Source organism: Dreissena polymorpha, chromosome 4 (genome assembly GCF_020536995.1).
Source record: "Dreissena polymorpha isolate Duluth1 chromosome 4, UMN_Dpol_1.0, whole genome shotgun sequence".
Classification (NCBI taxonomy): Eukaryota; Metazoa; Mollusca; class Bivalvia; order Myida; family Dreissenidae; genus Dreissena; species Dreissena polymorpha.
The window spans coordinates 86,477,931-86,494,047 of record NC_068358.1 but is presented as its reverse complement, the minus strand read 5'-3'; the positions used below and the strand labels follow the sequence as shown (position 1 = coordinate 86,494,047).

Below are 16,117 nucleotides of genomic sequence, written 5' to 3'. Positions count from 1 at the left end.
CAGGTCACTAGGTCAAAGGTCAAGGTCACGATGACCTGAAATAGTAAAATGGTTTCCGGATGATAACTCAAGAACGCTTATGTCTAGGATCATGAAACTTCATAGGTACATTGATCGTGACTCAGAGATGACCCCTATTGATTTTGAGGTCACTAGGTCAAAGGTCAAGGTCACGGTGACCCGAAATAGTAAAATCGTTTCCGGATGATAACTCAAGAACGCTTATGTCTAGGATCATGAAACTTGATAGGTAGATTGATCATGACTCGCAGTTGACCCCTATTGATTTTCAGGTCACTATATCAAAGTAAAGGTCACGGTGACCTGAAATAGTAAAATGGTTTCTGGATGATAACTCAAGAACGCTAATGGCTACGATCATGAAACTTCATAGTACATACATTGATCATGACTTGCAGATGACCCCTTTTGATTTTGAGGTCACTAGGTCAAAGGTCAAAGTCATGGCGACCCGAAATAATAAAATGGTTTCTGGATGATAACTAAAGAACGCTTATGCCTAGGATCATGAAACTTCATTAGTACATTGATCATGACTTGCAGATGACCCCTATCAATTTTGAGGTCACTAGGTCAAAGGTCAAGTTCACGGTGACCCGAAATAGTAAAATGGTTTCCGGATGATAACTGAAGAACGCATATACCTAGGATCATGAAACTTGATAGGTAGATAGATCATGACTCGCAGATGACCCCTATTGATTTTCAGGTCACTAGGTCAAAGGTCAAGGTCACAGTGACAAAAAACATATTCACACAATGGCTGTCACTACAACGAAGAGCCCATATGGGGGGGGGGGGCATGCATGTTTTACAAACAGCCCTTGTTAGCTCGGCTGTTTTTGGAGAAAACCTGAGGTATTGTCATAGCCAGCTCGCCGTCCGCCGTAGGTGTCCTGCTAAAACCTTAACATTGGCTCTAAAATCAAAGTGCTTCCACCTACAACTTTGAAACTTCATATGTAGATGCACCTTGATGAGTTTTACACGTCCCACCAAGTTTTGGGTCACTAGGTCAAAGGTCAAGGTCACTGTGACCTAAAAAAAATAAAATAAATAAATTCTGACAAGCTTTCGCAGGCGAGCGTTGGCACCAGTTATGCGGTGCTCTTGTTACTATTTTTAATGATATTATTATTAATATTTAATTCTTATTGTGTTTATTGCACAAAATTACACATTTTTTAGGACCAGGTTTCTAAGAGAATTGTACCTCTTTCGTGTATGAAGAATGTGGAAATTGATGTCAGGGTAAGAATATTGTCATTACAATTTTTTATACAGTTTTATCCATGTCACCATTGCATTGACCATGCACTAACAGAAATGCTTATAAATTTGCTTTAATGTAGCAAGAACCATTAATGTGTTTTTGTTTAAATGTTGCTTTAGTGTCAGGCATTTGTCATGGTGAAATGTTATACATTTAAGATTTTCTGTGCTTTTCTTATATTTATGGAATAATATTGCTTTGCACAAAATCATTTCAATCAGCAAATAATACAGAGGCATTTTCAATAATTCATGGTTAGTAAGTTCAAATTTGATTATCATTTAGCGTTGATTTTTATGCCCCCGAAGGAGGGCATATAGTGATCGAACTGTCCGTCTTTCCATCACACTTGTGTTTAGGTTTCGAAAAATGCTCATAACTTCTAAGTCGCTTCATATAGCAACTTAATATTTGGCATGCATGTGTATCTCATGGAGGTGCACATTTTGAGTGGATGAAAGGTCAAGGTCATCCTTCAAGGTCAAAGGTCAAAAAAACAAATCCAAGGGAAGTAATAAGCTTTAAAGGGAGATAATTATCTGTACCTGCCAAATGATAAAAATATTTAAAAAATAAATCAAAGCCACGCAGTAGGGGGCATTGTGTTATTTTAAAAAAAACGTCTTAATGCCTGGCTAAGCCTTTATTTGTCAGTCAGCATTCCGCTGAAACATGACTGGCATGTATGTGCCCCGACCCTGGATCGAACCCGGGACCTCTGGATTGCAACGCAAGCGCCTTATCCATTGAGCTACGGAGGCACATACGGAGTTATTGACAAACACATCACTTGTTTAAAAGTCAAAATGTCAAATTGTGAGGTCACTCCTGAGTGTACTTCTGGTGTATGAGTGATAACTCAGTTGTGAATATTGGAATGGTCACCTGCGGACAATTGTATAAATATGGATAAGTTAAGCTAATCAAAAACATTACTTTTTTCCGATAAAAATAACTGAAGTCATATAGCTTGGCTAAATCTTATCCAAAACTTGCCCAAAACATGCACCTGTTTCGGATAACTATTTTGTATACAATCACTAACCAAAGACATATCCTAAAATTAAAAATAACCAAAACTTATCAGCTTGATAAGAGTTATCCAGATTTATACAATTAGCTACTGGTCTAATTCCTGGCTTTGACTAGCTCCTTTAGGTTCAACATTCGCCTTCATGGAATAAACTATATGAGTTGAGTCTGAAAAAAACATGCTTTATGCATTTCCTTATAAATGCAAAGCCTGTGTAGTCAGCATTGGTAGTTATATGGGAAATTACTTTTTGTTTTTATACAATTTTTTGTTTAAGGGAAGTCTCTTCATGGCAAAAAAAAATCCCATTTAAGTGGAAATTGTCATCCCTGATAAGCCAGTGCAGACTGCGTGGGCTAATCTGGGACAACACTTTACACTTATGCATTAAACTCCATTTTGTCAGAGCAAGGCTCCTATAAACAACTCAACCCAGGGATTTCTTATATAACCTCAGTGCACATACAGTCAAAATGATTTCCAACACATCTCATGGCTTGTTTATACCATGTGTGTTTAGCACTCTAGTAATTCATTGACAGTTGCTAATGGTTTGGTATTTTAGTATGCACTTCAAAATCATTTTATTTCACGGTGTCTACTTCAGGCATTTTTATAAAAGGCTATTTACAAATTTTGGTATTTGTGACATTTTGTTTATTCTATTATAATGTAATGGAAGATAAAAAAACACTTTTATAAAAACTCTAGGATAAAAAAGAAAAATAACAATAAATGGTAGACACCTTTACGTAAGATGTATGTTGAAAACAAAAACCAAACAAAGGATTGATACCACAATACATGTAGCTTAGTATTATATTATCATACATGTATGCCAACCAATTTCTACATACTTTTGGACAGATGTTTTGTTTTGATCAAGGCCCGAATTAACCAGCCTATTCTTAGTATGAAGTCAAAGAATAAACAATGTTCTTAAAACTGTAATGTTCTTTATAGAATGTATTCTGTATTGTTGTGTGCTCACGACAGAGACATGCAGCTACCCTGCAAAATGTAAATTCTGAAGTAAGACATTTTGGTTCTTGGTTTATCATCTATGCTTTATACTGAAGTCAATGGGCTGGTGAATTCGAGCTCTGGTGGAAAAGGAATAGAGGCTGATTATTTTATATTAAATATATATATAATTCCATGATTAATTCATGAATAGTGTATGAATATGTTTCAACTTAAGCTAAAAGACATGGTTGCGGCTGCTCATGTAAGAGATGAAAGACGAGTGAGTAAAGAATCTCTAAGAGCAAATACAGATTGCCTGTGATGTTATAGTCTTTGCACAAGAATGTCATATATATCTTTGGTCTGCAGCAATATAATCAGCTGCTGTCTGGGAAATCAGGGCTTAATGCATCTGCTTAAGATATTGTCCCAGATTAGCCTGTGCAGTCCGCACAAGCCAATCAAGGACAATACTTGCCGCTTTTGTAGAATTGTTTGTTTGAGGGAAGTTTCCGCTAAACGAAACTTCAATTTAGGTTGTAAGGGTCATCCCTAATGAGCCTGCGCAGGCTGATGTGGGATAACATATTTAGCACATGCATTAAGCCCGGTTTCCCCAGAGGGAGGTTCCAATGTGATCGGTGCTGAATGGCCTGTGTGCTATAGCACATGATGATTCTTTGATCTTACCATGTATAACCAATTTTTTATTGGTACATGTATCACTATGAATTGCCTTGTTGGCATAAATATAATACAAATTCTTGGTTGTTTTATTTCTATCAATATACATGTATAACATCCTACTGAACCTATTGGTTACCGTAAAACGTTGTGTATAACGCGCATTTATGTATAACGCGCATCTACTTTTTTAAGCTAAAACATCGGGAAAAAAAGTTTTTGAAGCAAAAAAATTGGGGGGAAAATTCCGTACCGCAGCCTAACTGAAAATCGTTTTATTTACATTGCCGATCTTACATGTTCTTTTATTGCTTCAATTATTTTTTTTTTTAAAGACGATAACAATACAACTAGTTTGTGTTTTTTTTTTAGTCATATTGTGCGTAATAATAAATGTTTGGATTTAAATGAATTATGCATGAAATGCACACTTTCCACGAGGATACCATCAAGGTTTTCATCATATGTCTCCGAAGTCACTGTCCACGATTTTATCGTGGAGTACACATAACGGATGGATTAGTTATAACTAAGAAACTGACATTATTGATTGGTATTGTCACGTGCTTATTCGTGCATGACTAATTCACAACCGCGCGTTTTATTTCCAATGCCGATATCATGCGTTCTTTTCGAGTGTCTATAATTGACAGGAGACTTTAACGACTCAAACTTCTCAACACCATTACGACATTACCGGCGATAAACAAACAATGGAGGTGTGAAGCCGTTTGCCAGTTTGCATGTTTTGATAATAGCCCAGCTACACAAAACTTGACAGGTGACGCAAATTGCTCGATAATCACATCCTCAATCTTGACAAGACGTATGAAAACGTGCAAACAAACACAGCATCAATTTTATTAACACATTTGAAAAGCAAGAAAAATAATCATAAATATATCGGGAAATACCTTGCCGACATACTATTGTAAATCGACAAGTGCCCCCAAATAAATTGTGTAACCCTAGTACAGTAGGGTATAATATTGTGGGAAAACAATAACATTTAAATAAAAATGGCTTCCTTATTTTTAATTTTCTTCTTCAAATTCATTTGATTTCAATGCTCTGTACGTACCTGAAAAAGATAGAAAATGTTATGTTAACTTTATAATGTTTGTCCATCTTATTCAGATCGTCAATATAACACTATTATTAACATAGTTACAGTTAAAACACCGGAAAACAGAATGATGCGAATTACCGCTACTGGGTAACTGACAGGGAAAAAATGTCCTTGCATGGCTGTAGTTGTGCATAACGCGCATCAAGTTTTTAAAATGAAATTTTGGGGTAAAAAAGTGCGCCTTATACACAACGTTTTACGGTATTGTATCTGTCATGTTAAATTTTAAAGTCCATCTCATTTTATATATGTTTCATTTCTTATTTTTCCAATAGATCAAACTAGCCTGGTTTTAACCCTTTGCATGCTGGGAAATTTGTCGTCTGCTAAAATGTCGTCTGCTGAATTTGTAAAATAAGCATTTTCTTCATTTTTTTTCAAAGAATACTATCAAAATAGCAAACAGTTTGGATCCAGATGAGACGCCACGTTCTGTGGCGTCTCATCTGGATCCAAACTGTTTGCAAAGGCCTTTAAAATTCGGTTCTGGCACTGAAAGGGTTAACAAATCATATTTCATTTTTAGATTATCAATGGGCATTGTTAGCTATAACAATATTTAGAACAGGTGTGTTTAACCCTTTGCATGCTGGGTAATTTGTCTTCAGCTAAAATGTCGTCTGCTGAATTTCTAAAATTAGCATTTTCTTCGATTTTTTTCAAAGAATACTATCAGAATAGCAAACAGTTTGGATCCTGATGAGATGCCACGTTCTGTGGCGTCTCATCTGGGTCCAAACTGTTTGCAAAGGCCTTCATAATTCGGTTCCCGCACTGAAAGGGTTAAAATCACTTTAAAAAAGAAATCTATGTTTACGATTGTTTTTGGACCATGACATGTTTTTTCATGATTTTGTATCTGCCAAATCATATGAAGCTATTATTGCAATCTTATGTGTTGCATTATAAGCCGCATTTTTGTCCAATAATGCACATATTTCTTTCATCGACCATCATTGACCATCATAAACCATCATAACCTTTAATGATCCATAATTGATTGTCAACGAAAGTAATTAAATATCATAAAGCATCATTGTTCATTATTTGACTATAATTGATCATCATTGACTGTAATTAACAATAATTAATCATCATTGACCATCATGCTCCTGATATCTGTATCCGTATGCTATCAACTTATTCATCGGTAGCTGGTCCCTGCAGATACTATATATAACTTAGATACGTGTTTTCAAGCATTTGTAGTCCTTTAGAAAGAATCTTTAATTTAAGACCTTTCTTACAAGATTCAAGTTTTTAAGGCTTCATCTCCAAACCTTTGATACTGATTAGCAGCAAACAGCATAAAACCTGAACATACTGCGAGTAACTCGCAGGCTGTTTTGGTTTTATGCTGTTAGCACATAGCCATTTCCACTTTGCTTCTGAATGGGATTGGGATCTGGAGTAAACTGTATCTGTATTTAATTCCTCTCATGTTCAAATTTAGGCTGGACAAACAACTTCTGCTAGGATATTGAGTGGTGAAATCTTCGTAAGTTTTCCAACCGTTCATACATTTATATCATGTTATAATAACTCATACATGTTTGTATATTTTATCCAAAGCAGTGTTTTTAAGGTCATTAAAGGGCCCTTAAGGTTTACTAGGTCGTTGGTATGTTAATTTTTTACCACACATTTTTGCAATGAATGTGTGTTGCCTAATGATAAAAAAACCAACAAAATTATGAGAATTTTTAAGTTTAAAAAAGTGTTGTAATTGCTTTTACTAACATAAATTATTTAATAATTATCAAATGTAATTTTTAGTGTTTTTATTGCTTTCTTTAGTTTTTAATGTTTGTTATACTCCCTTATAAAACAAGATGACTATCTAAAAAGAGGTTCTTAGTGGTATTCCTCAATGGCATTAAAAACACTGATAACAATAATGTATAACAATGTTGTGTTGTTGGCATGTTTACTTGTTGCCTAGTAACAATATCACTGTGTTGTGTGTTCTATTATACAGCAATCTGTCATATTGTACTCATAAGGATAAAGCTGTGACACATAAATTATATTCTTATATTTTTTACTAGAATATAAAGTAAACTTTTGTAAAAAGGGGCTGGGTGAGTGTGTGGAAAGTGTCGTCCCAGTTCAGCCTGTGAAGTCCACACAGGCTTTTCAGGGGCAACACTTCAGCTTTAAAGGTATTTTTATGCCCCCGAATGAGGGCATATAGTGATCGGACTGTCCGTCTGTCCATCACACTTTGGGTTTAGGTTTCGAAAAATGCTCATAACTTCTATGTCGCTTCAAACAGCAATTTCATATTTGGCATGCATGTGTATATGGACAAGGCCTTTCCATACGCACGCAAATTTTGACCCCTGTGACCTTGACGTTGAACTTAGGGTCCGCATTTAGGTTTCGAAATCTGCGTTTAGGTTTAAAAAAATGCTGATAACTTATGTCCCTTGAGATATAACCTTCATATTTGGTATGCATGTGTATATGGACAAGACCTTTCCATATGCACATACATTTTGACCCCTGTGTCCTTGACATTGAACTTAGGGTCCGCGTTTAGGTTTCGAAAAATGCTCATAACTTCTATGTCCCTTGAGATATAACCCTTATATTTGGTATGCATGTGTATATGGACATGGCCTTTCCATACGCACACAAATTTTCACCCCTGTGACCTTGACCTTGAACTAAGGGTCTGTGTTAAGGTTTCGAAATCTGTGTTTAGGTTTTGAAAAATGCTCATAACTTCTATGTCCCTTTAGATATAACCTTCATATTTGGTATGCATGTGTATATGGACAAGGCCTTTCCATAAGCAAACCAATTTTAACCCCAGAGACCTTGACCTTGAACTTAGGGTCCGCGTTTAGGTTTCGAAATCTGCGTTTAGGTTTCGCAAAATGCTCATAACTTCTATCAAAGTGTTTATAAGGGGCATATGTCATCCTATGGTGACAGCTCTTGTTCTTTTAAAGAAAGTCCCTTCTAAGCCAAAATTCATTTTGGATGTTAAGTGTTGTACTTGATTAGCCTGTGCATAGAAACATGTGAAACACACGCTAAAATCAATTCACAAACAAAAAAGAGATTGATAAATTAACGAGATACTTATAATTTAAGTGTCTTATCATTAATTCATGAGTTACATTAGTTTATGTGTCCAAACTAGGTAACATTTAAAATGCCTCACTACTAACTTGTGTACCAGTAACTTTAAAAAAAAGATATTTGCTTATTTCTGTTTATAAATGTTTCTGTTGTATAACTATGTTCATTTAAGACATTACACAGGAATCATTTATATCCTTAGGACTATGTTGTGCTAGATGCAAAGAAAATAAAGAAATCTGATGATTTCCTTAATTCAATGCTTCCATATTGGTATCCGGAGAAGTGCCCCCCCGGAGAACTGCCCCCCGGAGAACTGCCCCCTTATTTTAAAGGTGGCGGAGAGGTGCCCCCCCATCAAATCGGTAGGGGCGGAGAACTGCCCCCCTGTCGGAATTTAGTAGGCGGATATCTTCCCCCCCATCAAATCTGTAGGGGCGGAGAACTGCCCCCCGGTGTCATATTAGTTATTAGTTACGTAGTGAAAACAATACTTACGGGTAATTTTACGTTATCGCCGTACACATTTTATCCGGTAACAATTTAATTTCAGTACAAGTATATTACCATTTATCGAACTGAATAACACAAATTGTCTAGAGGCATGTGATAATACTGTTTAAGGCCCTTGGTACGCATCTGCACCACTCACTATACATGAATGCCTTGTAAAAGTCGTGTTTTAATAAGAGCGCGAAACATAGTCGAGATCCACACAGGAAACGCGTGCGTGTTAATACTGGCAATGTGTTGCAACTAAATATAGACGTGCAACTCGGTACTTATGGAGGAAAAGTTACATCGGAATTAATTTACATTATAAAGATAGTATTGACCCATGAAAAAAAAGTTAATTGACATATAAAAAAGTAAATTAATAGGCAAGGCAAAGGCAATAATTTAGCTGACTCGAAGAAAAAAGTGAAGTGAAGTTGAATTTATAAGCAATTTATTTATGTTGTTTAGTAAATTCATGTCTTCTAGCACATTATCCGTCGGTAGCATCGCCAGACCGTCGAGTCGTCCGCAGTTTGCATTTTGAGCAGATCATGTCGACATGCCAAACAAACAAAATCGGTAACAGTTGCTTTAATTAGCAGCTAATAAGGCAGGCAGAGAACGTGTTACCGTTAACGATAAGTACCGCGATCTTTTAATCTTTTAATTGGTAGACCGGACCGACCTTAATTGTTAAGAACTTGTTAGCTTTGAATAAAGCCGCATACGGGTTTATTATATTGAACCGTCCAAATCCGTAATTGGCGAAAACAAACAAATAAATTATTGTTTTCAGCTGGCATAAGGATGGATTAAATTGCATGCTAATTGTTTGTTTTTATTACGGGGAAAATATCAAATAATTCAGCCGCGAAAACTTTTTATTAGCAAAAAGTTATTTGTTTTTCTTTGTTCACATTGACGAAAATCACGTGATTATAAAGTTGGCGACGTGACGACGTCCATGTCGAGGTAGTTATTTTATGCCGTTTTATAACTTTTATTACTTGTACAACTTTATATTACTTTTGAAATTTCACTCAATTTCCATACATAATAGCAAGAAAGTTACTGGCGTTATTGTCATTATAATACTCGCTTTATATATCACCGCTATTTCTTTAATTAGGGGGCACTTCTCCGGGTCATCATTTCTGACAGGGGGGGCAGTTCTCCGCCCCTTATTAATCAGCAGGGGGGCAGTTCTCCACCCTATACAAAAACAGTGAGGGGGCAGTTCTCCGCCCAGTGAAAAATCTTTGGGGGGGCAGTTCTCCGGGGGGGCACTTCTCCTAGAGCCTTCCATATTTGCTCCAGTAATAATGACCCAGTTGTGAACATTCCTGTTGAAGGTTTGTTGTTCCACATGTGATTGTTTGGGTCACTTTAAATCAGGTGATGTTGTTGGTCTCATTCCTGCTGTTCACATTTTTATAGTGATCTTGTTTTTGTGTATACAAGTGTAATAGCAATTATAGAGTGTATGGTCATTTTAATAGCAATACAAGACTTTGGGTAGAATTTTAAATATATCATGTAACAATTTCACTCCAAACGTTATTTTGGTTTCTCGAATCTGTTTTTTTTTCCACAGATCATTATTCTATGCAATATGAAATATTTTATGAAGTATTTATTGTTATATAAATCATAGTAATATTTTCTCTTGTACTCTATCTTATGAAGGTTACTGTATTTGTTTGCTATCACTGTAGCAAACTGTTTGCTTTCCCATTTATTTTAAGAGATATTGCCATTTTCTTTTATTCTGAAATATATTATGTTTTAATTCATTGTGGCATATCATACCTTGATATCAAAAGACGATGTCAATGTTCTTTGTGCCTTTGTTTCTGATGACTTCTGACTGAATCCCTTTATTCACAGACATGTTAGAACTGATAAACGTTTCAATCTATGTTCCTGTTTTACTTAGAATATGCAAAAGCACAAGATTATTTTGTTCATGTTTATGCATCAAATAATTCGCCAAATTGGTGCAAAAAGGTACCATGTGCCTTCTAAATTCGATATCATGTTACCTTCGTGCACCAATTGGGCGATATATTGTGCGTATCAATTGACTGACATACAAAGTCATGTACCTAAGGCAAATACTTCTCACAGCTTTGCAAAACAACTGAGCGCCTCTCGAAGAAAACTGGGTTTAATGCATGTCTGTAATGTTTTATCCCAGATTAGCCTGTGCAGTCCGTATAAGCTAATGAGGTATGACAATTTCCACGTTTATGGAATTTTATGTTTAAAAGATGACTTTGTGCAAAAATCCAGTTCAGGCGACATCAGGCTAATTAGTGATGACACTTTACATACAAGCATTTAACCCTGTTTTCCCAGAAGGAGATGTGTTTGCTTCCTGTGGAATTCTTATCACCTAGAAGTTCACAGTAGTTTATCAGCTTAACAGCTTTTTTAAAGAGTTAACCATTTACCATTTAGATACATATTTTTAAGTTTTTGTAGTCCCTTAAAAAATTAATTTTATTAAAGACCTTTTTTACTATGATCAAATTGCAAAGGCTTCATTTCCAGCCCTTAAATACAGATGTTCAGCAAACAGCATAAAACCTGAACAGACTGCCAGTTACTCGCAGGCTGTTCTATTTTCATTCTGTTTGCCAATACTAGCCATTTTCACTTTTGCCTCTGAGTGGGAAAGGGTTAAGACATGGCTCAGTCTAATGTAAATAAGTCTGCTACTCGGCTAGTACTGATTCTTATTTTTGTGTCTACCTAGGAAAGCCATATTCGTAAAAGTCTAGTTAATGGAAAGAAAGTAAGTGCTTTATAATATGCAAATTGCTTTTTAGTAAAAATGTCTGCCATAATTGCTTTTCAGTTTTGGTTCCTGTTGGTTATACGATAGATCTAACTTGGCCCTCATTTATTCTCCCCTGGCATTTGATATTGTCTTAAAGGAAAAATGACAAAAATAGAGGACATGATTGAAAAAATTAGCTTTTTATTATGTCCCCCACCATTATAGTGGGGGACATATTGTTTTTGCCCTGTCTGTTGGTTGGTTGGTTGGTTTGTTTGTTTGCTCCAACTTGAACATTTTGCCATAACTTTTGCAATATTGAAGTTAGCAACTTCATATTTGGCATGCATGTGTACAAGGAGCTACACATTTTGAGTGGTGAAAGGTCAAGCTCATCCTTCAAGGTCAAAGGTCAAAAAAAACAAATTCAAGGGAAGTAATAAGCTTTAAAGGGAGATAATTATCTGAACCTGCCAAATGATAAAATAAAATAAAATAAATCAAAGCGGCGCAGAAGGGGACATAGTGTTTCTGACAAACACATTTCTTGATGTCAAAGGGATGCATACAAACAGGGCCATAGCATTTACATCAGACTGTAATGGTACAGTGGATCAAGATACTGTAGGTCTTGTAAACTGAATGTCATGGATTTTATTTTTCCTTTGGATTCTCTTTTTATGCTCCCCGAAATAAAATTTTGGCGGAGCATATAGTTGCCAGTTTGTCCTTCCTTACTTCCTTACTTCCTTACTTCCATACTTCCTTACTTCCTTCCGTCACACTTTTGCTATCGTTTCTCATAGCGCCTTCAATACTTTACCAATCGCTTTCATATTTGGCATGTTGGTACCTTGCATGGACCTCTACCTTTTGATGAGGTTTGAGGTGACTGTAGTTAAGGTCAAGGTCACCGAGGCTAATAATAGACTTCCTTCCGTCACACTTTTGCTACCGTTTCTCATAGCGCCTTCAATACTTTACCAATCGCTTTCATATTTGGCATGTAGGTACCTTGCATGGACCTCTACCTGTTGTTGAGGTCACTGGGGTCAAGGTCAATGTCACCGAGGCTAATAATAGACTTCCATCCGTCACACTTTTGCTACCGTTTTTCATAGCGCCTTCAATACTTTACCAATCGCCTCATATTTGTCATGTAGGTACCTTGCATGGACCTCTACCTTTTGATGAGGTTTGAGGTCACTGAGGTCAATGTCACCGATGCTAATAATAGATTTCCTTCCATAACACTTTTGCTACCATTTCTCATAGCGCCTTCAATACTTTACCAATCGCTTTTATATTTGGCATGTAGGTAACTTGCATGGACCTCTACCTTTTGATGATGCTTGATGCCATTTGGGGTCAAGGTCACCGACGCTAATAATAGATTTTTTTATGTGGTTATTTACCCATAGATTGAATAAGCGCATCATCGGGGAGCATCCATTGTTTTCAACGATACTTGTTTTTTTAAATAATGAATAAAAGATAATTATTTAAACTCTTAAATATATATTGTATTATTATATTTTACCTTTCATTTAAGTGTTTGTATACTAGCAATGAAAGAAGCCAACTAATTCATTCCCATTGAGTCTTAGTCTCAGTGTTTCAAGCAGCAACAGTAGACAATTATTGACCTTGTACAAAATTGGTGTCACATAATTACACAAAACATAATAATTTTGACCATGAACACAATATTTGTTATAAAGTCCAACCTCACAGCTTACTGACCTTAGGCTGTAACTAACTTTGAGCCTTTGGTTCATGAAGAATTCTATCCGGAATTTTTTTAAAAGCATGAATATAAATATATAGGCGACTATATCAATAATTTTATTATATTTATTTTCTTTATTTACTATCGCTTCAACTATTCACATTATATAAATAAGGGTCATGTCAAATCTATGGTATAATACCAATATTGTTTCTGTAGTGTTGTTTTGACATTTTTAATTGCTTGATTACCTTTCACAAACTGACTATATAAAGAAAAGGTGATAGGCCCTTCAACCCATTTCCTAGATGACATTGAATACACAGTTTTTGGAATTAAAGTAGCAATTGAAGTTGGAAAAATGGATGAAATGAAGGAAATTATCAATTAAATACTCATGTTGAATAATATCCTATCAATTGAAAAATTAAGGATATGATTCATCACAGGCTGATTATGTTTATTGAACAACTAAAATGCATCTTTGGGCCAATTTTGCTTTTCAATATTTTGAAAACTGGTAAAATTGTCCTGTAACCTTTATTACCAAATAAATATGACCCATGTCATGCCAAAATGGGTCTAGTGCCAAAGGCTGCAAGTGTAGCTCCAGACATGACTGTGTAATCTTACAGTCTGGTAAGGAGCTACGCTCAGTGCTGTTAAGCAATGCAAGGTTGCGTGGTGTCATTAGTGAACAGGATAGTCATTAGTGAACAGGGTAGCTCATGCCCAAACTGAGCAAGTGCGAAGGCTTATCTGGCTGTATACTTGTTCCATATGGCATATGACACATTTTGGCATGACACAGGTCATATGAGGCTTGTTGTGGGAAAATCTGGCAAAATGCATGAAAGTAAAAGTCCTAAGTGCAGTGTGAAATCAGTCTGTGAAATCTGTGTGTACTTATCAAGGATAATATTTTATTCATTTAAGGTAATCTTTCTTTTTAAAAACTTGTCTTAAACCCAATTAATTATGTTGGTGATTTAATTGTGTTGTTATAAATACAGTACAGCCAACGCGGAACAAACATAATCTGCGGCCACGCGACGGCCAGAAATTTATTACGCAGCAGCCGTGTCGAATGTTCATGCTGCGTATCGCCGAGGCACTTGGCATCGATCCGCACGATGACACCGAGTCTGTTTTAACCTCTCAAACTTTCGCGGAGTAAATCTGCCGCATACGTACGCGGGGGATTGAGTGAAAAGATATACACCTACATGTACATTTGTGTAGCATAGAAACCTAGATTTACGCTACTTTCATATTTATTATTTTCACGTTTTAATAAGCGATGTGGCACGTAATGCGATTAAACCAATTATCGTTGAATAAATTACGCACAATGTTAATGTTTCGTTCGATTCTGAAATGAGCTTTATTAAATTTGTAATCCGAAACACGCTTCCGAATTTTAATGCTAATGCGACATTAACAAATTCTAGCGTCAAATAAACAGTGCTAAAATATCCTTAGTCTCCATAAAAAGCGCGCGAAAATTATGCAGACATGTAGAACATCGCATGGAAAGTTTGGGTGTATTTTGTGTTGTATTAAAACATGTACATCACGTCAGGCGATTTATGCGTGTTCAAAGGAAAAAAAAACACCCTGATTGGACGTTATTTCATCACATCTTTAAATAGTAACAAATGCCAAAATGTATTTGATACTTAAGAATAATTGCGAATGTGTGTGTGTCTTGAGCACTTTTATCGTAAATTTTTACCGGAATTTGCTTTAAAACTGGAATATCGGGTAATGATTAGAGATATCAACTGTATAATATAAACAAAATGAAACTACTTTATATACGCATAGTCAAACAATAGTTATAATAAGCTGATAATTAAGTGTAGGTTATTGATGTGGCTTCAAACTGCTAATTGTCTCAGCTAAAATATAATAGCAAAAACATTATGCACTTATATATGATTCCACCATCTGCTGGAGCCTTGACCACTCGTATGTGCCAAAACATGACACGTGACATTGTTTATGTGTAAAAACATACACTACGGGCTGGAAACAAACTAACTTGGACAGACACATTAAATATGCTTATATGCTAATACATGTTGTCGTAAAAATTAAACCCAAAACAAATGTGTTTGTTGGTCATTTAATATAAAGACAATTATCATAAGGCGCAATAAACACACACAAAGTAACTTAAAGTACTTTAGTCGATTCTAAAAATAATTAATTAATACATGCCCGTGATAATCGTATTTTTATCCCCACGCTTTTTTAAAAAAAGGTGGGGATATTGTGGTTATCTCCGCCGTCCGTCCGTCCGTCTGTCTGTCTGTCTGTCTGTCTATCCGTCCGTCCTGGCCACTATCTCCTCCTACACTAAAAGCACTAGAACCTTGAAACTTACACACATGGTAGCTATGGGCATATGTGCGACCCTGCACTATTTGGAATTTTGATCTGACCCCTGGGTCAAAAGTTATAGCGGTTGGGGTGGGGCCGCGTCACAAATTATCACTCATTTTTTTAGGTTATTTTACATTTACTTCTTTATTTCTACACCGATTCACTTCAAATTGATACTGGACCTCTCTTATGACAATACGGTCAATCTCAACCATGCATGGCCCCATTCCCAACCCTGGGGCGCCCCGCCCACATAGGCCACACCCACCAAAAATTTCCATTTACTATAATTTTTTCATTTCTACACGGATTCACTTCAAATTGATACTGAACTTTTGTTATGACATTAGGGTCAATCTCAACTATGCATGGCCCCAATCCCAACCCTGGGGCGCCCGCCCACATAGGTCACACCCACCAAAAAATTCCATTTACTATAATTTTTTCATTTCTACACGGATTCACTTCAAATTGATACTGAACTTCTCTTATGACATTAGGGTCAATCTCAACTATGCATGGCC

The 16,117-nt window shown here is 36.1% G+C and overlaps 1 protein-coding gene across 9 annotated transcripts in view; it reads left to right on the top strand.

Moving 5' to 3' along the window:
• The window catches only part of LOC127879450 (arf-GAP with Rho-GAP domain, ANK repeat and PH domain-containing protein 1-like), a 194,743-nt gene that overhangs the window by 50,708 nt on the left and 127,918 nt on the right, over window positions 1–16,117 (top strand). For 5 of the 9 annotated variants that reach the window (XM_052426286.1, XM_052426285.1, XM_052426278.1 and 2 more), the window contains 3 exons: window positions 1,210–1,272; window positions 6,560–6,604; window positions 11,453–11,491. In XM_052426286.1, the coding sequence (XP_052282246.1) occupies window positions 1,210–1,272; window positions 6,560–6,604; window positions 11,453–11,491 (147 nt within the window). Of the gene's footprint in view, window positions 1–1,209; window positions 1,273–3,528; window positions 3,574–6,559; window positions 6,605–11,452; window positions 11,492–16,117 lie in introns of all 9 variants that reach the window. The other 4 variants (XM_052426282.1, XM_052426279.1, XM_052426280.1 and 1 more) reach the window with 4 other exon arrangements.